The sequence below is a fragment of the Protopterus annectens genome, chromosome 11.part0 (genome assembly GCF_019279795.1).
Source record: "Protopterus annectens isolate FY-2018-M chromosome 11.part0, PAN1.0, whole genome shotgun sequence".
NCBI classification, from domain to species: domain Eukaryota; kingdom Metazoa; phylum Chordata; order Ceratodontiformes; family Protopteridae; genus Protopterus; species Protopterus annectens.
This window is the reverse complement of record NC_056745.1, coordinates 1,365,405,667-1,365,432,621: the sequence shown is the minus strand read 5'-3', so window position 1 is coordinate 1,365,432,621 and position 26,955 is coordinate 1,365,405,667. Positions and strand designations below refer to the sequence as shown.

At 40.9% G+C, this 26,955-nt stretch overlaps 1 protein-coding gene across 1 annotated transcript in view; it reads right to left on the bottom strand.

Annotated features, from left to right (window-relative positions):
- Positions 1-26,955, bottom strand: part of EXOC4 (exocyst complex component 4) — a gene marked incomplete in the record, with an annotated part of 4,032,161 nt that overhangs the window by 3,590,602 nt on the left and 414,604 nt on the right. The window contains 2 exon segments of the mRNA XM_044087318.1: positions 24,667-24,844; positions 25,144-25,387. Of these exon segments, the coding sequence (XP_043943253.1) occupies positions 24,667-24,844; positions 25,144-25,387 (422 nt within the window).

Genomic DNA, 26,955 nt, shown 5'->3' with positions numbered 1-26,955 from the left:
CAGAAATAAAAAGCTTTGTGAAGACAACTTATCAAATGACATTTGAGATCTTTGCAGTGGATGAACACTTGGGCACATTTCTCTGATGCCCTCTCATGCAATTCATCCTAAAAATCTTGAGCTCCCACACTCAGGATGCATGTAAATATTTTGACCATAAAAAGCAACCCTGCACAGGAGTTAAAGAGTGTGTATAAATTCACAGGAACCTTCACTGAAGACCACCACTTACAAAACGAGGTTCTTCCTGCAAAATAAAGAAAAAAAAAACACTAACTGATAAAGTTATACAAAAACAAACCTGAGGTTTAACTATATGAAGTCTTTCCAAGGCCCTTGTGAAATGGACAAATATGGAAAGTGCTCACATATCTGTTGAATTTAGATGTTAGATGGCCTTCTGCCCCTGTAATAGCTGGAAAACTGATGTAGAACCCAAGGAGTGAGCAAAAAAATGCTCAAACAGGGCCTAGCTCTGAGGCATAGAGGATTAAGACCTTACTAAGACTCAAATGACCAGAGTTTGAATAGGTCAGTTACTGTAACAGGTGGGCTGAGGAAGGTTTCATTCAACAGTGTATGCCAGCTCATCCACTCATCCATCCTGAGGGGAAGGTGTTAGCAGTTCAGGCTGGCTGACCTGTTTCCATACGGCAGCTTGCACAATCTGTGATCATAGAATCTAGGATGTGGACTTGGCAATCCTTAGCTGGTGACGGTAGCCTTTATAGGTTTTTTTTTGCATTGGTAGTAGAGCACAAGACACTCCTGCAGTAACGCAGGTGCCCACAGCAACCACCAGCAGTGGGATTACAGCCAAAATGAAACATCCCTTACAGCTGCCTGTAAGGAGGTCATACCATATACTGCTTTCCCCTTGCTGATGGGGAAGGAAAGACAGTGGTGGCAACTCAATGGTCAGAATGCATGAGGGTGTGTCAAAAAAAGGGTACAAAAAATCCAAAAAGATATTTAGTTTTCCTGGCAGGAATTAAGCCTGTAGATGCACCTGGTAGCTCAAGGCTGTGTTCCACAGAGCCATGGCTAGTCTGCAAAGGGGGGTAAGAATGGGTACCCCCCTGCTTGTTTATGTACCACATAACAGTGGTGGTGTCAGTCTTTACCATTAATTGTCCTGGAAGAATGTGGTCCTTGAAGGCTGTCAGAGCATTCTGTACAATTAACATTTCTTTTTGATTTATATGCAGGTGCATTTGACTTGGGTTCCATTTGTCCTGAATGCACTTCCCTGCCAGGTGAGCCCCCCCCCCCCCCGTGCATAGTCTGATGAGTCTGCTGTTAGGGTTTGGGCGGCAGGGGGTAGAGTGAACGGTAGTCCCTAGAAACTATAACCATAGGCAAGGTATGATAGGAATCATTGCTTCTAGATCCTGAGAATGTTGACACCATAGGCCTTTTTAGATACCATTGCAGTTTTCTCATATGCAGTCTTGCATATGGAATTAGTAGAATGCAGGAGGTCATGAACCCCAAGGCTTGCAGAATTTGCCTTGCAGATAGCAGGGTTTTTGTGGCCATTAGTTTGAAGTAAGTTGTCAAATGAATTTGTTTCTCTGGCATGAGGAAAGCCATCTGGGAAGTTTTGTTCAAGCTTGCTCCCAGGAATAAAATTTGTTGACAGGGTACCAGATGTGATTTATTTTCATTTAAGGTGTACCCCAGACAAGTTACCACCGTTTGTACAAATGCCAGATGATTCAAAAGTATGTCCTGGCTTTCTGCCTGAAATAGACAATCATCAAGGCATGGGTATATTTGAATATTTCTTTGCAAAATGCAATGACTGGAGCTAGGCACTTTGTGAATACTCTGGGTGCAGTAGATAGGCCAAAGGGGAGTGCAGAGAACTGATAGGGCATGTAGCTTGCCTTGAAGCATAGGTATCTTCTGCAAGATTCCCTGACTGGGATGCGCAGGTAGGCTTCCTTTAAATCCAGTGTTGCCAACCAGGCATCTTTGCCTAGCATAGGAAGTAAAGTACAGTTGTGTACACTTACCATAAATGTAGACGTTCGAGTGTATTCACTGTTGCAGTTATCACATTTAGGTTATCTGCTTGCAGTAGCCTTCAGTTGGCCTGATTAACAAAGTCTTGGGTCCTGCGTCACTTGCTGTCTCTTCTTCTGTGACGTCAGGTCGTCAGGGGTAAAAAAAACATGCAGCCGATGCCATTACATCAGTTTTTTTTTTGTCCCAGATGTCAGGTGCCCCCCTAATGGGAAGCAATTAAATGTACAAAGTTATACCTCCAACCAAAAAGCTTTTAAGCACAGAAAAGGAGAGTAGAGATAGCCAAAAGAAGTCAGGGGCTGGAGGGAGGGTAACCAGGACTGCAGCAGTGAATACACTCGAACATCTACATTTATGGTAAGTGTACACAACTGTACTATGTTCTTTGTGTTTCACTGTTGCAGTCATCACATTTGGGTAGATTGCCAAAGCTAAGGATGGGAGGAGGAATTTAGATAGCATTAGGACCAGCTATAAGCCCCTGCAAGACTGCAGTGGCAAAGCCAGCTCTGGATTTAGAGAAAATTGGCAAATGGTAATGCTTGGTGAAAGTATGTACAGAACTCCAGGTAGCAGCTTCTAGGATGTCCCTGGTAGGGACGCTTCTGAGAAAGGCTGCAGAGGTAGATGCAGCCCTGGTTGAGTGGGGTCTGATCCCCTGTGGGATAGGTTTTCCATGGTGCTTATAGCAAAAATTAATGCAATGGCCTATCCATTTAGAAATGGTTTGCTTTGAAATAGCCTTTCCCTCTGTCCCTGCAGCAAATGCCACCAGCAGTTGTTCAGATTTCCTTTGAGGTTTAGTCCTGTCCAAGTAGAATCTAAGTTGCATGTGCACATCTAAGGATTGCAGTACCCATTCCCTTTTTTCTGTTGATTAGGAAAGAAGGTTGGCAAATGAATGGACGATTAAGGGCAACAATGGATACCACCTTGGGCATGAAGGAGGGATTGGCTCTGAGGGACACCCTGTCCACATGAAAGATAATGAAAGGCTCCACTGCCATAAGGGCCTGTAATTCAGATACCATTCTTGCTGAAGTGATTGCTAAAAGGAAAGCTGTTTTCCAAGAAAGAAAATTTAAATCTGCAGTAGCAGCTGGCTCAAAAGGAGGAAGTCTGAGTTTCTCCAAGAAAAAGTTAAGGTCCCAGGGTGGAGTTGCAGCTCTCCTGGGTGGTCTTAAATTTTTGACCCCTCTGAGGAACTGCTTGAGCAGTGGATGAGAGAAGAGGGGAGGTTCTGTGTTATCATGAGCTGAAATGGCTGCGGCGTAAATTTTGATGGAGGAAAAAGACAGGCCCTTGTGAAGCATCTCAGTTAAGTATTGTAAAATCGGAGGTAAATTGGGCGCTGCTGTGCTCATCCCTTGAGATCAGTTCCAGGCACAGAATCTTTTCCATTTTTCAGCATAAGATTTTCTAGTACTAGGCCTCCTTGCCTCTAAAATGATATACAACACTGGTTTACTGAGAGATGGTAAAGGAGAGATTAGGTAATTAGCCAGGCTGCTAGGTTCAGTGTTTGAAGCTGAGGGTGCAGAATCTGGTTCTCCTGCTGAGACAACAGGGAAGGAGTCTGAGGCAGATGCCATGGGGTCAACAGTGACACACTGCACAAGAGTGGGTACCAGTGTTGGCGTGGCCAGTCTGGTGCAATAAAAATCATCCTTGGTTTGTCCTGTTTGATCTTTAGTAGTACTTTGGAGAGCAGAGGCAGAGGAGGGAAGGCATAAACTGATAGGTTTTTCCAGCTGAAGGACAGAGCATCCACTTTCCAAGCTTGTTTGTGGGGAATCCTTGTGCAAAATTTGTCCAACTGATAGTTCTGGGGGGAGGAAAACATGTTTATATCTGGGCTCCCCCATTTGCTTGTCAACATGTTGAAAATCCTTGGTTCCAGTTTCCACTTGTGTGGGTCCATGAGGTTTCTGCTTAGTCCGTCTGCCAGTGTATTTAGTTTTCCTGGCAGGAACTGAGCTTATAGATGCACTTGGTAGCTCAAGGCTGTGTTCCACAATGCCATGGCTAGCCTGCAGAGGGGGTAAGAATGTGTACCCCCCTGCTTGTTTATGTACCACATAACAGTGGTGTTGTCTGTCTTTACCATTAATTGTCCTGGAAGAATGTGGTCCTTGAAGGCTGTCAGAGCATTCTATACAGCTAACATTTCTTTACGACTGATGAGAAGGTGCATTTGAATTGGGTTTCATTTGCCCTGAATGCATTTCCCTGCCAGGTGCGCACCCCGTGCATAGTCTGATGCGTCTGTTAGGGTTTGGGCGGCAGGGGTTAGTGTGAATGGTAGTCCCTTGTTTTGGTGGCAGGCCTCTGCCCACCAAAGGAACTCTAGGCACAGAGAAGGACTGATAGGAATCACTGCTTCTAGATCCTGAGAATGTTGACACCATAGGCTTTTTAGATACCACTGTAGTTTCCTCATGCTTATTACACAACAAAAAGATTAAAAGAAATATATAAAAAAAATATTCATATAGAGAGCAAAATATAGTAATAAGGAACTGTAAGAAGAGAACTGAAGAATGAGACATAACCAACATTTTATATTTTAACTTTTTAAAGCATTAAGTTTAACCAATGGAGGTCTGATAATCAATTCCAGGGCAGCTATTAGCATGGAGATTGAGTTGCCAAAATAGGTCAAGTTTTTCTAAATATAGCTGCCACAGACACCTACGTTCACCTTGTGTTATTTTCTTAATGATCAAAAATTTCAAAAAAATGACCTGGAGCATCTGTGGCATGTTTTTTAAAAATTTGTTTACGTCTCCTTCCCATATAAAAAAAATGTCATTCAAACAACACGTGTACAAATTTCTAAGGTCGGTAACCACGCTTTCAAATTAAAAGGCTCATTTAACTGTCTAACTGATAACATTGTATATGCTGCTCTGTGCCAAAATTGTCCAGCATTTTACATCAGGTAAAACTGAATGCAAATTAAAAGATCGTATCTACGAACATATAAATGACATTAGAATTAACAAGGGAACAAACGCTTTAGCCAAACACGCCGCAGACGCTCCAGGTCATTTTCTTCAAATTTGTGGTCAATGATTTAAATAAAGTTTAACTTTGTATATAAAGTAAATTTGTTATGCTATTTAAACCCTTTGTATATGATGGTGTGATGAAGCACCAACATTAGGTGTGAAAGCGCTTACCGTAGTAAAGCTATTTTAATTTTACTTCTGCCGTGTTTCGTCCTTTGAACTGTCTTCACATTATTTTATGCTTGTTTAACAGAAGCATTTGCTGTTTGGCAAGTGTGAAATTAAAACAAATGGATAATAAAAAAGTGTGTGTATGTTTATGTACGTGTAGGCATGCATGAAAGCGGAAGTATGTGTATGACAGTCAATCAGGGGCAGCAGCTGTTAACATCAACCTCTTAACTCAAGAAATTCAGATAAATCCTAAAATAATGGGGGAACAAGGGCTTAAAAATAAATACTGCTCTTATAAAATTAAAAAATTGCTATAACAACATGATTTATCTTAACATGCATTCTCTGGTGGATATGCCTCTCACCTGTCCCTGATTTTGACTCACATTTTAGCTTAATCCCTCCTAAAACTGGGGACTTTTGGAGAAAGGTTATGAACTACACTTAATAAACAATGACAATAGAGTGCCAGACTTCAGAAAATAAATGTAAATTAATTTGTATTCTATTTTTCTGTCAATGTCTCAAATTAATAATACAAATATTTTAAAAGTGTCCCTGATTCTGTTGAGATTTGTCGTTGACTAGTTGACAGTTATGATAAAAAGTCTTAAAGTCAAATGTAACTTATCATGTAGTGTTTGCAACCCCCAATGATTTCCCATGAAATACTACAGCAAGTTTAAAACAGTAAGTACAGTAACTATTTTACATCAAATTTATTAAAACAACTTATATTGTAATTAAAAAAAACAAACGCAAAACAATTTAACAGAGTCCTCATTCTCCAAGTGCAATAATGTTCTCCACGGTGTGTGTTAGTGTGTAAATAATGCCCTTACAGGGGTATAACAAGCCCATCGCTTGCAGCATCGGGCCTCAGATCACCCCTGGGCTGGCATCACTTACACAATAACACACACCCTGTCGGGCATTGTTGCTTGCTTTTAGCCCTTACATAGTTCTCACAAACTATGAACTAAGCACTTGTAACGGGTGGCAAGAACTTTTAATTTTGTCTACTTAAACATGTTTTAAGGTTCCTGTGACCATTTTCCAGGGATTGTCCCTATGAAGTTACAATTCACTCCCTATCCTACTTATGTTTGCTTGCTTAAGTACACACATTTTCTGGATTAGAAAATAACTACTGTCTGTTGGTCCTAGCCAACTTCTTTGGTACATATTAGTTGCACAGTTTGGAAAACATTAACTACAGACTAATTCCTGGAAAGCTCAACAACATATTAAACTGGACGAGGTAGAATGACGAACAGACCTGCACACCACAACAACTGAACAAAAGCTGTGAACAGTGTCAAGTCTTACCTGCACATGGGACTGCTCACTCATGTTTAGACCACATTGGTTTGTTTACATACGCACAAATGAATTTATTTTTAAATGTATATATTCTTGGTATTGCCTGTACTTCACTCATGTTTTGCTGTGCATAAATACAGAAAGCACATAACCTGATGAAAGTTAACTAATGTTCGACTCATCAAAAATGCTCGCATACTTATCTGAACTACAGCTGCAAATCTTGATTAACTAATAACCATTTCCTTACTTTTAAATGCCCTCCATGAAATTAAGCATCTTTAAAATGCTGACGGTATTTTCAGTGATCCCTTGAAAAACCTGCTCCACCATCCAAAACACTTTGTGGTTGGAGATTGGACTCTCAACCATTCACTCTCTAAATCTGAGCACCACATTTTTTCAAAACATCTTTTTAGGAAAAGTTTCTGTCTGCGTTTGTGAGCGTATGAGAGCAGGTGTGTGTGTGCGAGAGAGTGAGAGAGAGAAGAGCTTGTTAATTTCTGTAAAGTACTTGCTATTTTCTGCCACATTCCTCTTCTTTTTCTAAATAGTTCCTGAAGTCATCATTTCTATGCCATCTAACACAGAGCCTGAATCACGGTGTTCATTTTCTTCTTCTGTTTTAGCACAGATAAGATCACCGTAACTACATATACAGTACATGAGGAATCTATAAAAGTAAACTTATGCCCACACTTATCTTTCAAATTGTATTGCAAGAAGGAAGCGGAAAAGGAGGAGGGATCTAGTGAAATTATTTTTTTTTACTTATTTCCTGGCCACAAGTCTCTTCTGGCCATCAAACCTCTATACCATAAAGGATCATTTGGTTTTCTCAGCATCTGCATCCTCTGTGGGCATTTTTACAGCATCATTATGGTTAAACATAATTATTTACACTTTGATATTGAAATCAATCCTCTAATTTTAAATTCTAGCATTACCAATGTGTTTCTTACTGCCTGTTATAGATCACATTTTCTGTCTTTTGTGCACATACAATTTTTGGTAGAAATTACTTCATATTAAGCTGAAAAAGAATACACTAGTACTTGCAATTTCAACGATCCAACTACTCACTGTCCAATCAGTTAGTTAAACTTGTATGAAAATTTATTTTTTAGATTTTGTAAATATTCTGAAAGGGGTAGCAGCATATCCACACTAGAAGCCAGAATATCCTAGACTTAATTTTCATTAATAATGTGTCAACAGTTGACAACAAATTTGTTACCTCTCATAGGTGATTTCAGTCATATCATTGTGCCTCAACATACAAATCCAAAACACAGAAAGTTAAACTAGGATGAATACAATACATTTGTAAGAGCAAACTGTATAAATATCAAATAAGATTTGCATTCAGTGCTGAAGAATGCAAATGGATACTTGTTTGACAAAATTAATTTTAAGCAGCAAGTAAACACAAAAAGAGAACATGTTTGTCCATTAAACCTAAGTGGCAGAACAACATCATGAATGAACTAGAATGGAAAGTACTTCACTTGATAACTAAAGTCCTTTGTAAATAAAGTCAAGAGAGATTAAAGACATGAGTAAAAGGCTTAAAAAGACTATTAAGATGTCTAAAAGTAGTTGTGAACACCAGCAAGTACTGTACAAATTTCTAGCATAAGAGAAAGGCATTCTCTAACTATGCTCCCACAAAGAAGCCTCATTTACTTCTCAACAATCTGATTAATAGTAAATATTGGTGATATGGATAAAACCTTAGAAACATATTTTACTATCTTCCAGCTTAATACTAACCTAGCTAGTGCTTCAATTTCACCCTTTTCTTTAAGGAATCTAGTTCCATTTCTCAAAGGCAGATTTTTATTACACACACTTTAAAGTTAAGGAAACACCAGTATGGAAGTTTACATATTCCCAGGTCAGTTATTTTTCTACTGAAAAGACAGAAACTAAAAGGTGTTTATAAAACATAACCTTAACATATTCTTTTGTTTTTCCTTCATGGAAGGAAAGCTAAGGTAATTTCACTTTATAAGGGGAGGAAGGTGCATATAAAACTGCCCCACTAATTCCAGTCAAATAAATTATGCATGCTATTCAAACAGTTTTAATTAAATGACAAAATAACCTTTCAAAGCATCCTCCATGGCTTGGAAAACCTTGAGTTGTAGCAGTGTTCTGACCATAACTGCTCATGTTTCTTAAACTTTGTAGGATTCAATGATTATAATAAAGTGGCACTTGACGTCAGTTTGTATTGTTCAAAATGTCTGGATGGATCTGGCCAAGATTTTTGATTTGCTCACCAATAACCAGTTAATTATCAGATTAAACAACCTAGGTATCAACCCTTTTCTAATAAAGTGGATCAACAATTGGCTACTTGATAGGAAACTTAAAATCACAATAAAAAGCAGTTGTCCTCAGATTTTTTTTTTTTAATTAACTGTTAACCAAATAAACCTATAAGTCAAAAATGTCCGTTTTCAGGGCCATGCCAGGTGATATGCACAGAGCTGCACAGTTGGCAAATGGAGATCAAGTTAATCAAAAACCAGAACGTGAAGATAAAGTTCATTTTCTGCTCATAGCCTTAATTCTGTCTAGTAAAGATGCCAAACTGGAGGAAGACTATTACTGGGGACTGCAAGGTTCAGTCATCTTGAGCCTTTTTTTTTTTTTGCCGCTAGGGTTTGACACGGATTGATCTGGGATTGAGTTCTATAGAAGAGTGGTAGTCTTAAGTCTTACTTTCCCTGAATACTGCAGTTTATGTCTGAATGTTTAACCCTGATGGGCCAGGGTCACCAGTCAGCCCCCACTAGTGATGGCAGGGTGCAGGAGGAGAAACAGCTTGGCTGCCATCATTGCTGCTCACAGAGGCTGGCATGACAGGTTAATAGAGATCCCACACTATACAAAATGATATCTCTCTCTCTCTATAGAACAGCACTGCATGCTAGGAGGAGTGGTCTAGGTGAATACTCACGCATAAAGCAGAAATGCTGCCAAAGCCCTGCCCACTTAACTAGCTTGGCTGCCACTTATAGCTTTGATAATTCCAGGAAAAAGGTCATTCCATGATGGTCTATTAGTTGAAAACTGTTGGGTCTAAACTGCCCAAACCAATGTTTGGCAAAACTTTTAGCTAACTTTTGTATTTATACTTTAAAACCAGGCTTGGCAACCTCAATCACATATAATATGCAAAGGGACAAACTTCACTGCATGTCTGGTGTGGGGGGCAAAAATACCATCAGAGGACTGTTTAGTCAGCCACTCTTGACCAAGTATTCTTAGACTATACCATCATCTTTTTTTTCATCTCCACAGCTATCAGCTGTAATCAGCTCCTGTCCTCATTCACTGGATCTACTGGGCCAGCCTTGGCCTCCCCATGCTCAACCTGACATGTCTAGGGCCGGTGAGAGGACCAAGGACACTGGTGCAACATCATATGGGCAGTATGCCCTAATCCCCACAACAACCTTTGAGCTCTGCATTTGCTGCACTTAAGTTCATGCACACTTCCATTCATGTGCAATCTTCTGACAAAATGGTAAAAATGCTTGCAGCAATGAGCTTGCCAAGCTCTTAGCTCTGCTACTGCAGTGAGCCTATGCTGCTGTCCTCTCCAGGATGGACAAGCAGACACTGGATGCTTACTCACATCCTCCCCTAGGCAGCCCCTCAGGCAACCATTCTGCTAATCAAGCAAGGGTTGTTTGGAGTAAAGAAAGGGTTTTATCCAACTGTACCAGAGGGCCACATGACTAATCATTGAGAAGATCATTATTCATTAATCCCGCTGAGATATTTAAATATTTCAAAACTGTCCATAATCAGCTCTCTTGCATGTCTTTTGGTGCACTGTTTCTGTTGCCCTTCTATTGTACAGCCTTCAAAATGCTGCAAATGTAGAATCTCCAGAATTGTAGGAAATATTCCATATGCACACTCACATCTGGCTATTCCTCTCAACTTTTCAGAATTTAGTTTTACCCTACTAGTTCCAACTTTGGGCATGAACTTGATGCAGACAACCATTATCTGCGAAGACGCATGCCTTCTGGACTCAGCAGTCAGTGGCGTCACTGCAGTGGCCTTATACCAAAAACAATACCAGAACTACAGTACTTGTAATGCTACTTTTCCTCAGTGTGGATCACATTCATGTTTTTTTGTCTGGATGGGATGCTGAAAAGCCAGTTTTTAACCTCAAACAGTACTCAGGGCTCACTTTAAGGAAAATAAACTTGCACAATCATGTGCTGGTCTGTACGATCCACCTTGCTAAGATCTGTTGTTCTTCCCAATGCCTTAGAACCTGGGCCCAAAGGCATCTCTCTCTCTCTCTCCATCCTACCTTCACAGTACCAAATTCAAGACCTTTTTTATGGGTAGGGTGTGCTCACAAGCTGTCAGAGTCAGGTTCCCCAAATACCACATATGATCCTGGAGTGCAAAAAAAAAAAAGGTGTATGCAAGCCTCTGAACAAAAGAGACCGTTGTGTTCCATACTATAAAAAGATGTAGTGAATTAAAGTTAAAATGTTTGCAAATTAATACATATTAGACAAAAATATACAACTTATGTAATTTACTCATCCAAACAGCAAACATAGACTTCTAAAAGCTTCCTATTCATGAACTTGGTTTCTTTAGTACACAGCATTTTAGCCAAGAGGAGACATTTCTTTATTTTAAGGAGTACCACCTCAATGGATTTTAAAAGGATAATCAATTGTCACATGGTTCACTCCAGAAAATATCAACAAAGTCATAAGCAAAAGGTATGCACATACCATTAACACTAGATCTTTGTCATCCTTCTCCATCCATCTCTACAGAAGAGTCACCCACCTTGAGACAAATCTGAGATGGCAAGGTTATCGCAGCTTTTTCCAGTTTTTGAGTTCCCTTCTTCCACAATGCACTGCTGTGGCATAAGTAACTCAGACAGAACTTACTGCAAGGACAGACAGATATCTCAGGAAGGATCAAACCCCAAACCTTGAGGAATGCAAATAACATGCAGATGAAGAGTCTGATGAAAGGCTTCAGGTTTGGTCAGTTAAGATCCTACAGAAATGCAACTCAATAATGCTGTCATGACAGACTGGAAGACGGAAGGGGGGGGGGTATCCTGTGTTGTCCTCTCAATCTGTCTCAACAGAAGGAGCAGAGTCCTCAGCTAACAGGATTCCCAGGTGGTATCATGACAAGATGCCTCAAAGTAAGGTGGGACCAAAGGAGATCCTGTACCTGGAAATTAGATCCAGCTTACAGTGTGTGACAAAAGTATGGCTACTCATCCAAGATGCTGCAGTACAAATACCATCCACTGAAGAATGTATGAAAAAGAGATGACGTTATCACACATCAAGTGGAATGTGCCTTTTGCTTGTGTGAAAGCGGAATTCCCTAGTTATTGTAATCAAAGGAAATAGAACTTGAAAGCCATCTAGACAAGGTGACTTTAGAGACTTTGAATCTCTTCTGATGGATTTTGTAAAGTGCAGATAAATTTTGAGTTGTCATTGGCAATGTGCATTCTCCCTGATTGGTTAGGAAAAAATACGGGTAAAATGTATAGCTCGGTTTAAGAAAGACTTTGGGGTTACTTTGGGCCCAAAGTTTGGAATGGGATTAAGAAAGACTCCCCCCAGGATTCAATAAACTCCATGTAGGCTCCAGACAAAGCTTTGCGAGCACAGCCAGGTGACTGGTAGCTCGTAATGCATATTAATTGAGCTCAGTGCATCTAAGCTAGGTTTCATTGCTGGCCACAAAACCATATAAGCAAATGTGGACATCAACTCTGTGTAAAGCAGAGCACCTACAGTCTGCAGATTTGCACAGAATGCCACAATGATCACCAGTGCTTCACACAGAGTTGTCAATCTGTTAGTGCAACACAAACACAAAGGCCAACATAATGAGGGGACAAATAACCAGTCATAGGGACATATCTGACACAGATGTCACATAGAAATGTGTTAGAATGAAACTCTCTCAACCTCTTGGAGCAACAAATCTGGGCAAAGACATAAATATAATGGGGGGGGGGCGACAAAGGCCCAAAACTACAGACATCGAGTTTCAATACTGGTCTTCCAAACTTAGAAAGTTGAAGGAATAATAGGTTGTACAATACCATGCACTTTCTGAAGAGAATGAAGTTTGAAACTCAAAATGTCTCATCCATTTCTGACTTCAATCTGCAATGACATGACAATGATTTGCCAGAAAACCAAAATGTTATGAGGAAAAGATCAAAAATATAAGGCAAAAAGTGAACAATCTGCACAAATCAGGACAGTTGAGAGGTATGACCTCAAATGTATGTAATATCTCTCATCAGTCCTGAGATCATCCCAGTGATATGGCAGAAAGCCACAAATTTGATAAATGGAAAACATCATTGTGTACTGATGCTTTGTAAATTATCTATAATGGAATATGGACTGTGATGCAAAATGAACAGGGTGTGATGTCCACATTATACGTGAGTGAATTAACACATCCCCCATGTGTCTTGTCAATGCAGGTACTGTCATGTTGCAGCAGTGTGATAAATACTGCTACTGTGTGCATTATACTAATATCACACTTTGTGTCAATGACTGCCCACATTCTGTAGTCCTTCAGGCAGCTGTGTGGACACAGCAAGTGTAAGTCATCGGTGATGTCCTTCACTTAATTAATGGCCAGGAAAGGCCTAGCAGACAGCACTGATCTATGGACCTAAGATACAGGTCATATCATACATGTCAACATAGTGAGATGCCATGTATGTGATATACTAGTCTACCCATTTGGTGATACAGCAGTTTATGGCCACATATGATAGTGCTGAGTGAATACCACAGTGTAGATTTGTGTCAAATGCCTTGACCTGGTCAAGTTCCACAAAATGATACTATTGTCATCATACATGCCCTCAATGACCTATTTCAGGACATCTATCAGATGTAACAGACAAGACAACTCACACAGGGCTGTTGCACACAGCCAGAATATGACTGGTGTACATGTAAAAGAGGTCCATGATCAAATTTTGGTCCACTTCACAGTCGAGGAGAGTCAGGATATCTCTATACATGCATGCAACAGGTGCGGTCTCCTCTACTCAGATGGATGCATGCTGATGTACACATTTGTATGGGAATATAGCCTGTATGGAGGGTGTGCTGATATGTGTATTCGACTGTATCATGAAGGTGTATGTGCTGAGTCATGCCACAGGTGACCTGTGATGTTGTCACAGGCCATTGCTTCCATGTGATAGGACTAGACAGTGTATACTGTCTATCGTGATCTGGCCTATGGTTATGACACAATCCCCCAACCAGGTATCATTTAGAAACCCTCCAAGCTGGATTAACCCTTACGTCAGAAGATGGATAACCAATTGGCTCACCGACAGAATACATACTGTAAAAGTTGATGAATCAACCTGTACCAGTAGAGCTGTCACCAATGGCAAAGCCAAGGGACTGTGCTTGGCCCTTCACTGTTTGGACTCTATTTCTTGACAGTTCAGGCTAAAGTATATGGCCATTGCCTTACCTAGTTTGCCAATTCTTGCATATTAAACTAAAGGATGGCAGGTACTCCACGACAATCGAAGCAAACCACTGAAAATAACTTAAAATATACTCCTTTTATTCCACAAAGTAAGCGCTTTCACATCTCCAAGGATGCTTCTTCAGACTTGTAAAAGAGTTACAAAACACTCTAATGTTCATTTAAATATAACTACACTTCTACTCAAAGCCAATGAAATGTTTCATAAAAATCACATGACGTAACTTCTTAGTGAAAGCACTTAAATGCAATCTTCTTAAACTGACAGCATGCAAATAAAGAAAAAATTCCTTATACGTGTGTGTGTGTGTGTGTGTGTGTGTGTGTGTGTGTGTGTGTGTGTGTGTGTGTGTATATATATATATATATATATATATATATATATATATATATATATATCACTAAAAATACATGTTCTAAACATATTAAGAGAAAAAAATCTATTAATAATCTTATATACATTTAACTTTCAAATAAATTACACCTACATGTCATGAATTATAAAATAACTCCATAAACTATATGGACACACACACACACACACACATATATATATATATATATATATATATATATATAAAGGCATACACTGAAAGCACTTTGTGTTACTAAGACAAATACAATTCCTAAATATCATTCAAAGAATAAAAAGAATAATAATATACATATTCCTTATAAATATATATGTAAAAGGATACTAACTATACAGAGAAAGAGGAAGGGAAGTGGATAGTTAGGTTGCAAGCAGATAGGGGACATGGCTTGAATGATAGAGTTTTGTTGAAACCATTTTTGCTTGACCGAGCCTTAAAACATTAAGCCCCAATGGTACCACTGATTAATATGATTATTAATATCCTTTTACATATATATTTATAAGGAATATGTATATTATTATTATTTTTATTATTTGAGTTATTTAAGAATAAAAGTTATTTTCAGTGGTTTGCTTCGATTGTCTTGGAGTACCTGCCATCCCTTAGTTTGATTTCACAGAGTTTTTGCTTGGAGGTACATTACCCCTGTGGTGTTTTCTTCCTTTTCTACAATTCTTGCATATTAGGTGCGATTATTGATTCCATCAATGATGATAACCTAGTACAAGAGGAGCTAACACAGACAAACGAATGGGGACAAAGGCACACAATCTACAGTTCCCCTCTGTTGTCTCTGGCTCGAAGTTGAGGAAGGCAGAAGTCACAGAAGTCCTGTAAGTGTGCCCCTGCCCACCCTGTAGCACTCTACAATTTTCACATCATGTATGCTGTGAAAAGTTAAACGGGGCCTGCAAACATTTCTTCTTCTCAGCCTAGGTCTATTAGCAGCAGCAGCAGCACCACCACTGGCTTCAGTCTGTAGCACATACAAATGAATTAAAGCAGCAGTAGACCCTAACATTCTGTCCGTGTAGACTCCTTTGTATGGCTGCATTCCAAAAGTTTTAGAATTCACAGTAAAACCCAGCATGGAATCTACACAGATGCTTTATAGCTTGTTGAACAGCTCCACTGTGTTGGATTGGTTGATTAGCATACAATTCAGATGCTTATGCTTCAATTAGCATGCCACTGTGTTCACCTTGTTTATACAGGGGTGCACACATCTACACAGCACTTACTGAATCTAAATTCCATTGCTACCATGTGCGCTTCACAGAAAATGACAGTATAGGGTTTACTGAATGCCCGTCTATCTTTGTGAAAGACAGAGTACAGATTTTTGCAGGACAAAAGCTTGAAGCTCAGAAGTTTGTCTAGCTGAAATGACAGTTACCAAAAACAAAGTTATGCAAGACAGACATTTCAACTAGATTTGAAACCAGGTTTAAAGGAAGGTTTTGTGAGAGCTTGTAACATAAATATAAAGTCCCAAGCAGGAGTAGGGTCTTTGATGGGTCTGAGCAGAAACATGCATTTCAGAAAGTCACTAGATATTTTCAAGAAAGCTATGTATGCATCATTTTGAGCCCGTGTAAAAGTTGGAAATGGCTGCTAACATTCACATTAATAGGAGGAAAAACTAGCCTGAGTGGAACAATACTGACAAGAAATCTGGAATAGAAGGGATGCTGAAAAACAGGCAAGGCCGTGGTCTACTGCCCAGACAGAAAAACCCTTTTCCATTTGTGTTTATAAATCTTCCAAGTGGAAGGCTTCTGTGAAGCTGTCAGTATATGTAACAATCTAGAATGTAATGAAGGGTCTTTGGTCATCACTGGAATTGGAACTAGAGAAACCATGTGGTTAACCTGAGGGAATTATGTACTTGTGAGACAGTAGATCCATAAGAGGATCCAGCATTCAAGCAGGCCGTAGAAGAGGAGGCCACAAGTAAGAGAACCAAACTTGTTGGGACAAAAGGGGCAATGAGAAAGTACAGTTGTGTACATTTACGGTAAATGTAGATGTTAAAGTTTATTTACTGTTTGCAGTCATCGCACTTGGGTTATCTGCTTGCAGGTAGCCCTCAGTCGGCCCGAATACCAGAGTCTTGGGATTTCTGCGTAGGATGCTGTCGCTTCTTCCATGATGTCAGGTCGTTAGGGGTATAAAACAGGCAGCCGACAACATTACATCAGTTTTTTTCTTGCCCCAGATGTCAAGAGCCCCCAAAATAGGAAGCAATTACATGGTGTGGAACACCCCCAGTAAAAAGTAAATACCCTTGTTATAAGATATGGCCAAAAAAGGATAGGTAGAAAGTAAAGAGAAGTCAGGGGGCTGGAGGGAGGGTAACCAGGACTGCAACAGTGAATACACTCGAACATCTACATTTATGGTAAGTGTACACAACTGTACTTTGTTCTTTGTGTTTCACTGTTGCAGTCATCACACTTGGGTTGATTCCCAAAGCTGAGGAAGGGTGGAGGCAGTCAGGAAGCATTAGGGCTGGCTAGCAAGCCTTGTAAGACTGCTGTGGCAAATCCAGCTCTAGATTTAGAAAAGATAGGTAAGTGGTAATGCCTGGTGAAGGTGTGTACAGAACTCCAGGTTGCAGTTTCCAGGATGTCCCTGGTAGGGACTCCCCCGAGAAATGCTGTAGAGATGGAAATAGCCCTAGTGGAATGTGGTCTGATCCCCTGTGGGGTAGGTTTTCCATGGCGCTTGTAGCAGAAATGGATGCAGTGTGCTAGCCATTTGGAAATGGTTTGTTTTGAAATGGTCTTGCCCTCTGCCTCTGTAGCAAAGCTGACTAGCAGCTGGTCAGATTTTCTGAAAGGTTTAGTCCTGTCAAGGTAGAACGTGAGTTGTCTGTGCATGTCCAAGGAGAGCAGGATCCTTTCCCCTTTATTCTGAGGATAAGGGAAGAATGTTGGCAAATGGATGGATTGGTATAAACACTAGATACCACCTTGGGCATAAATGAGAGGTTAGTCCTGAGGGAAACCCTGTCCGCCTGGAAGATAATGAATGGATCCACAACCACTGCAATTTACACACTCTTTTTGCTGGAGTGATTGCTAGAAGTAAGGCTGTTTTCAAAGAGAGGAGTTTTAACTCTGCTGTAGCAGCAGGTTCAAAGGGAGGAAGTGTGAGCTTCTCTCCAGTACAAAATTAAGGTCCCAGGCTGGAGCGGGAGCTCTCCTGGGAGGGGTGGGGGTGTCTTAAATTTTTTGCTCCACTCAGGAACTGTTTGACCAGAGGGTGAGAGAAGATGAGAGGCTCAGTATTGTAATGAGCTGAGACTGCAAAGGCATGAATGTTAATTGAAGAGAAGGATAGGCCTTTGTGGAGCAGTTCTGTTAGGTAATTTAGGATTTGAGGTAAAAGCTGGAAACAGTTGTGTCCATTCGCTGAGAGTGGCTCCAAGAACAGTATCTTTTCCACTTTTCTGAACAGGATTTCCTAGTACTAAGCCTCTTTGCCTCAAGCATGACATCCAGCACCTGTTTATTGAGGGTTGCTAGTGATGTGTTCAGGGGATGAGCCAAGCTGATAGGTTCAGGGTTTGCAGCTAAGGATGCAAAATCTGGCCCTCCTGCTGGGACAGCAGGGAAGGGATCTGAGGCAGGTGCCATGGTGGCACTACTGTCAGACTGCACAAAAGTGGGTACCAGTGCTGGCGTGGCCAGTCTGGTGCAATCAGAATTGCCCTTGGGTTTGATCTTTAGTCGAACCTTCGAGAGGAGGTGTAGAGGGGGAAAGGCATAGACTGAGAGGTTTTCCCATGTAAAGGACAGGGCATCCACTTTCCATGCTTGGCTGTAGGGGGTTCTGGTGCAATATTTGCTCATTTGATAGTTTTGCGGGGAAACAAAGAGGTCCACCTTTGGTGCCCCCAACCTGTGGACCAGAAGCTTGAATGATTTGGGTTCCAGTTTCCACTTGTGTGGGTCCATTAGATTTCTGCTTAAGTCGTCTGCCAGTGAATTTAGTTTGCCTGGCAGGAATTGAGCTTGCAGGTGCACTTGATTGCTCAAGGCTGTGTTCCACAGAGCCATGGCTAACCTGCAGAGTGGGTAGGAATGGGTTCACCCCTGCTTATTTATGTACCACATAACTGTGGTGTTGTCTGCCTTTATCAATAGTTGTCCTGGAAGAATAAGGTATTTGAAGGCTGTCAGTGCAGTCTGTACAGCTAATATTTCTTTCTGATTGATATGCTGGTGCATCTGTTTTGGGCTCCATTTGCCTTGAATGCACTTTCCTGCCATGTGAGCCCCCCATGCATAGACTGATGTGTCTGTTGTTAGGGTTTGGGTGGCAGGGGGTTAAGTGAAAGGGAGTCCTTTGTGGTGGTAGCAGGCCTCTGCCCACCAAAGGAACTCTGTCCTCAGGCAAGGAATGACAGGAATCATTGTTTCCAGGTTCTGAGAATGTTGACACCATAGACTTTCTAGGTACCATTGAAGTTTCCTCATATGCAATCTTGTATATGGAATTAACAGAATGCAAGAGGCTATGAACCCCAGGGCTGGCAGTATTTTTCTTGCAGATAGCTGGGTTTGGGTGGCCAGTAGACTGAAGTAGTCTGTCAAATAAATCTGTTTTTCTGGAGTGAGGAATGCCATCTGGGAAGTTGTGTTCAAGCTTGATCCCAGGAATACAATCTTTTGGCTGGGTACCAGATGTGATTTCTTTTCGTTAATGGTATACCCCAGTGATGCTAGAAGTCTCTTTACAAATGTCAAGGTGCTGAAATAGCAATACCTGACGGTCCGCCTGAATCAGGCAGTCATCCAAGTATGGGTAAATTTGAATTTTTCTCTGCCTGCAATATGCAATGGCCTGAGCTAGGCATTTTGTGAATACCCTGGGCGCAGAAGATAAGCCAAATGGAAGTGCAGAAAACTGGTAGTGTATAGAGCCTGTTCTGAAAAGTAGCTATTTCCTGCAAGATTCCCTTATGGGGATGTGCAGATAAGCTTCTTTTAAGTCTAGGATGTTTACCCAAGAGTTCTTGGCTAGCATAGGAAGCAGCTGTTGGAGCGTAAGCATTTTGAATCTTGGAACTACCAGGAAGGTGTTGAGAATAGACAGATCCAGGATAGGACACCAAGAGTTTTCTTTTCTGGGTACCAGAAACAGTCTGGAGTAAAAATCTTGTCCCCTTTGGTCTGCTGGGACAGGCTGAATTAGCCTTGAAACTGAGAAAAGAAAGTACTTGCTTTTGGGCCTCTGCCCACTGGTTTGGGAAGAGGTCTGGTCATCCACTTGGGGTTGGCAGTGAATGGAAGTAGAATCTGTATCCCTGGGATACAAATGTTCAAGACCCATCTGTCCTGGGTAATGTCCTCCCAGTTTTTTGCATGCAGGGCTAGTTTTCCTCTTAAGGGTGCAAGTACGTTTGTAAGGCTTGGAAGGGTGAAGGACATTGTAAACTTATTCCATAGGATGGTGGCTTACTACTCCTGGATTGTCAGGTGGGAGCACTCCATTGTTTAGATCTGTGCATACCCTGAGACTGTAGTCTTGGTGGTCTGCTGCCCCTGGGTTTGGACTGAGAAGGTCTGGGAGGGACTGGAAAAGGCCACTTTTTAGAAGGCCAATGGCTACTGAATCAAGGTGGCTGTACCTGTAGGAAATTTTTAACAGTTTGCATAGATTTAGCTTTTTCCTCCATCTTTTTGAGGACGACTTCTGCTTTAGTGCCAAACAGACATTCTTGGTTTAATGGAGCATCTAGTAATTTTGCTTAGACATGGTCTGGCAAGACTGGTTCCTTAAGCCTAGCATGCCTTCTAAGAACAGACCCAGTGACAGCAGCCCTGCAAGATGCTTCTAAGGCATCAAAACCACATTGCAAAGTATGTTTTCCAACTTGATTAGCAGAATGCATTAACTCTTGTAAATATTTATGTTTTGCACAATCAGGAATCAACATCATTTTTTGTTTAATTAGTTCCATAATATGTTGCTGACACTTTATCATGTAAAACTGGCAATTTAAAGCTCTAATGGCAAGAGTAGCAGAGGTGTATACCTTCTTGCCCCATCTGTGCAAAGCCCCAGAATCCCTCTCTGAAGGGGTAGGGTTTTTGGCTGTAGTAGCCTTAATGCCTTTAGGTCCCTGGGAAATGGTCTCTGGATCCACAGTAGGATTTTTAAATATGAATTTGTGAGAGTCATGTACTCTGTAGTACCTGTTAGGTTTCCTGGGTGCTGGTGGCAAAGTATCAGGGGTAAGACTGCATTCCATGAAGACATCATCTACGATTTCCAGAACAGGAGGGATAGCTAGAGGCCTGTGCTGAGGCAAGTTTAAAAATTCCCCGAGTCTCTTTTTGGACTGCGGGCAGTCCTGGCACTCCCAGCAGAAATGCTCTCTGATGGTATGCAGGGTTTCACAGAAAGAAAAATCCTCTGGAGGGGAAGCAGAGGGAATGGAATCCTCTGCATCAGAATCCTCATAAGTAGATAAAGGCATGTCCTGGTAATCAGAAGGGTCAGAGTCATCGGACTCATGATCTGAAGAATCAGAAGGAAAATCAGCTCTTGGTCTTTTAGAGGGGGAAGGCTGGCTTCCCCTAATTAAGGTAATAAGGTCTTCAGACATTCTAAGTATTTGTTTCTGTGGCATGGGGCCCTGAGAATGCGCTTTGATTGTCGGTTTCCTAGGCGTAGTGCAAACTCTGGGCTTGAGAAATTCTGTATTTTTGGTTTGAAACGAAGTAGTCGGTTTAATATGAACATCGGAAGGCCTGAATACACCCTCAGAAGCCGGTCCCTGCACAGCGGCTCCGGACCAATCCAAGGTAGAGACATACGCAGGTTCCATAGTCAAAGAAGCATTTTGCGGCATACTGGACTCCAAATGGGTCTCAGTAGAGGCCTGTGATCTGTAGAAGCGGGTATCAGGGGCTGTGACTAGCTTAATGGAAGCGTCGTCAGCAGTTTTGGACATATGCGGTCTTTCTCTGTCTATATCCTTACATTTTTTCGGAAGATCGGTAGTCGGATGGCTTATTGAAGCCATTTCGGAATATGGAGAACGAGAGAGAAAGAATTTAGCAACAAAAACAGACCGACGAATAGTTCAGGTGTTGAATAGGGCTCAAAACCAACAGTGAAGAACGTCATGGTCTGGGCCTAAACAGGTGACACAGTAAGAATGAAAATCTCTGTGAGGTATTTGCTTTCCACAGGCAAGACAATTATTAATTTTTTCTGACATCAGTTAGAGCAAGAAAAAAGGATCCCCAATGGGGTACTTATGTTTTAGAAGACTTCAGGTATGGAACTCAAAAAAATGAAAATTTCAGGAGGTGGCTGACCGGCACTTGCGAACTGCTTCTGCTTCAGGCTCCGCTCGGCAGGAAAAGCTGATGTAATGGCGTCGGCTGCATGTTTTATACCCCTGACGACCTGACGTCATGGAAGAAGCGACATCATAGACGCAGAAATCCCAAAACTCTGGTATTTGGGCAGAGTGAGGGCTACCTGCAGGCAGATAACCCAAGTGTGATGACTGCAACAGTGAAACATGAAGATCATTTTCTCATCAGGGGAAGGAGCATCTACTGGCCATTCCTGCCTCTCTCTTAAAATTTCTATAAGATCACCAATGGAGGTGTCATCATTCAGTGGATTTAAGAGACGGTATCCTTATCATCAAAGTCAGTGTCATCAGTGAGAGATTCTTGTGGGGAATTTAAATGTCTCCTCTTACACTTGCACTTCCTGTGCTCTTCAGGTGGGGACAATGTTGAACAGTCATAAGTATATTTATGTCTTAGGATGAAAGATGGTTCAAATGCCTTTTGAAGCAGGCTGCCCCCCAGACAGGTGATCGGTAGTGAACCGTAGAGATGTGTCACAGATTCTGGACAGGGCTGAGGATAGACAGTCCTCCCTGCTCTGAGATAATGGTGATCTGGAATCTTCTCAACTGCCTTGAACATAGAGAAGGGAACCAACAGAACCTAGGGAAGGGACCTTTGTCTGGGACAGAATCTAAGGTCATCTAAATCCCAAGCACTGATTTCTCAACAGGACTGAAAGAGAATGGGACAAAATGGGACAAAACTGTTGAGGACTGAATCATCCAGAGCCAAGGATGGAACTTAAGCAATAGGAGACGTAGCCTGCTCCAAGTGGTCAGCACAGACCTCTCGACCCTAAGACTCTGTTGATTTTGAAAATTTTGGAGTTGAATGGATCAGACAGACAATCAGTGTCAACGACTCTAATGCTGTCAATGCTGACAAGTGAATGATAGGCAGAAACCTCAGTTTTACGACCACCAGATCTACAACAGGAACTAGGGAAGGAGCTACTACAAGAGGAGTGGATAGATCACCCTCTGTCTCTGTCTCTCTACCCTGGCAGGTGAGGCAGAAATGAATGACCTTACATGTCGATCCGAGACTCAACGAAGGCCATCTATTCCAGTCTACATCCACACTGCTTCTGGATGATCTCACTTACCATGCTGATGCAACTGGTGGAGGTTGGGAAGTCAAAATTTGAGAGTTCCATCTCAGAAGATCTGGACCCCTGGGGGAATAAAAAGCTCTTGGAAAAACAACTGGGGATAATCATGGCCTCCAAATCACTTGAAGGTGGTAAAGGGGGTTGAAGCTGATAAGGACTTGAGGGGGATCAAAGCCAATGGAGGGAATGCCCCAGGATCTGGTATTTTTGGTGGTAGGGAATCCTTTCTTCTCATCTAAAGGCCATTACATCTGGACCTCTGTTTTTGTTTGCCTTTGTCTTTATAAGCATGTTTAGGGACTTATTTTCCAGCACCTCTGGTAAACTAAGACCGTGAAGTTTATTTGTAAGAACCAACTTATTCACCCACTCAGCCTGGTAAAAGTCCTCTTAATATCAGCTTTTTTTTTTTCTGTCCAACATCTGTTGGCGAAAGGAGGAACAAACTTCACATTGTGCATTCAAGTGGTTGGTGCCGAGGAAATAAATGCACTCACTATGCAGATCATGAGGCAGGTTCTTAAGCCTGCATTTTTGAAGCCTTCTCCATAAGAAAAACTACCCAACAGATGCCATCTGTATAGCAATGTAAACAGCAAGAGATACAAGAAAGGCCACAAAAAAAGACAGGAAAAACTTTTTTTTTTTTTTTTATAGAAAGAAATGAAATAGTCAAAAATGTAAAGCATCAGGAAAGGGAAGACTTGGTACTACTAAGACAGACAAAGGAAAGAACAATTTCACTTTTCTGATATTTTCAAAAAATGAGCAGAGAGATGGAGATTTTGTATGACTGGAATGGAGGCAAACAAATTCTGGTGTACTTCTGCCACCGCAGCTCTCTATGGGGAGGGGAGCTTGAGCACTGGAGAAAGCTCTGCTAATGTTGCTGGGTCAGATCCACCTCAAGGCAGATGACCATCTGTTGAGACAGATGGGGAGAACAACACAGTATCTCAAGTTTGAAGCAAAACCATCCTTATAATTGCTGTTCTTGAAAAGGCGAAATATTCACACAATAAGACTAGAAAATGCAAGACGCTAATTCTGGTTAAAAATACTTAAGCATTGGAAAGCCCAAATGAAAATACTTTGCAACAAAAAAATCACACCCACCAAAAATGGAATGGAGGAATCTGTTATGTGGATCCAAAGTGATGTAATAAAAGGCATACATCATATGTCTGACAACACTATCTAGGCACCTTAGTGCAGCAGATGCATGAAACTCTGCAGGGTAATATCTGTGCTTAGTATAAAGCTGGCAACTAGACTATGATTGACTGAGCAAAGAAGATCCTATTGTATTACAGTGCAAGCATCAACTTTAACACCTCATCTTATACACTGGAACATGCATTTAAATGGGGTTTTGGTCTCAAAACTGCCTCTTGATTTATCCACTTGATAGACTTAACATGAAATTATACTGCAGCTCATTCTTAATGATCACATTAAATCACATTACTCTGGAAGGTAGGTAGCAGTACAATCTGTAGCAGTCTGCTGGAAAGCAGATTTATCTGTATTCACACCCTACAACAGTCTTTGTTCCATGAAACATTCCACCAACCTACAAAAATATTTGCAAGATCAAAAACACAATTAGCTGGAACTAACTAAAATGAATGCAACTTTATGAAGAACAAAGCAAATTTAGGGAAAGACTATATATAGTCCCTCACCTGTAAAACAGACTGAATTTTTACCCACACATCTGCCATTTCATACAGCTTAATTTCACTCTCCTGAGGAACAGATGAGGAGGCTACAATCTGTTTCAGTTGTCCAAGGACAATCTTGTGAGCAGCTGCCACAGCATTAAACTTTATGAATAGAAGTTCCAATAGATCCAGCAGTAGCCTGTCAAAAAACAAATGCAAATATACATCAGAAATGGTCTGTGAAGCAGCTCCTTTCTTATCAGTACACCCAAATAATACACCCAATAAGATGAACTTGAAGCAGCAAAAAAGAATTACAATTTTGTCTTTTGAGACCGGTACACGTGGCTTCCTAACATACCCACGCCCTCTAGAAGTTTCAGGTTTCAATTTTGTGGTGAACGTTAATAACTCTGGCTTAGGTGCTAAAACTAGAAACTACAGCTTGCGCTTGATTATTTGATCAGCAAGAAAAAGATCATCTTTCAAAAGGTCTACCTTGGTTGGTTCTCCTGGCACAGATTTTCTCCTCTTTGATATGAACTGTCTGCAACCTGGGTAGTAGACCTCCGGACAATCTGTTTCAGCTCCTGCTCCAGACGATCCTTAATTGCTTTGACTGTCTCAGGGATCTTTTTCAACTTGGCCAAGGCTTTGATAAGGATACCCATAAACATGGGGCTGTTCTCTTCAGGGTCTGTGTCCAAATCCTCTTTAATATCCTGGATGTTCAGCTCTCGAACTACAATAAGACAAGTAACATAAAAACAAAGTGAGTTGTACCAGAAGGGAGACAAACTAATTTCAGTTTAAAAAGTGTAATACAATTCAGTTCTTCATTAACTGCAGAGTTAGAAAAGACTTGTTTCAGTAGTTTGTTGTCCTTTAGCTCCTGTTTAGCATCTGGCTTCTGTCTTGAATGAGAAAAATCATGCTTTTCACAGATACACCATGTTTAGAGATTTCTGGAAGTTCTATTTTCCCCCAGCCTTTCTGCATGAAAGGTAGGACCATATGCCAAAAGCATTGCTAGCTTTACATATGTAGATGTGCTTGTGTATACACACACAGGTGCACACACAGACACAGACACACCCTTCGATGTGCTTTATCCATCTCCTTGTACTCAGATAACTAAATCTATACTAGAGGTCACTACACAGTGGGAATCCAATCATACAAACTCAAAGCCACCTGAACAAAGCAGCTTTGGCTGCTGTTCACTTCCATTTCCCTAGCCAATGCCTATGGGACCTAGGGCCACTAGCTGGACCCAAGGCAATGGTGTTGGAGTCGATGCTAATCTGTGGCATTCTGTGCGAGTAAATGGCATTAGATACGGTGTCAGAAGAATCTAAATAACCTAAACACCAATTTATGCGTCACTAATCTGTCACAAGTGTTGTAAGGCAAGTAGAACCCTTCCAATTGTCTACAAGTGCTAAAGTGACTAAAATCATTGGATGTACAACTGTCAGCTTTACTTTAATAGACTGGCAAAACTTGCGCATTACCTCAGACATAAATAGGGTTCCTTGCTCTGTATTTCTTTGAGAACTCCAAACCCTTGAGAAAAGTAACACTCTGTGTTATCACATTTTAATGCCAGCAAGAGTTGGAAATCACAGTAAACTAGTTTTGTTTATCCAGCAGGCTTCTTCAATGCATCTAAAACATCAAAACTTCCAAATCCCATCAATACACGAAACATATCATGTGACAACCTCCTTGCAAGGAAAACAAAAATACAAAAATCACACACATCATTAATAGCAAGATGACTCTTACTTAAACTGGGGGAAATAAAGCCCCTATTTACAATCCAATGTTTTTCTCTCATGTCAAATATGTACTGAAACCCTGGCTGGCCTGCATGTAAATATTCTACTTTATCCACACCAACAAAAGAAAAAATAGCCTGTGCATAGGTTACAGAATGTTTACACCTGCTATTATTTAAGTGGTTTATAATCCTTTTTTTAGTTTTATAAACAACTTTATTTATCACATTATCAACTTGTGACATTAACACTTACATTAATAACAATGAAAAAAGATCAGAATAATGTTTTCGTTTATTTTACACAAGCATTATGCAGTTTTCCATTACAGCTGAATTATTTTATTCTTGAGCTTTAGAACACACCCATACACTTTCAGCTCCTACCAACTGACTTTAGTTATCTATTTGAGCATTACTTTGAATATATTGTTCCCAAATGCAGCATTTATTCTTATGAAATTTATTTCCTCCATATTTTAATGATATGAAAACTAGGTCCATTATTTCCCTTACATTATTCACTGCTT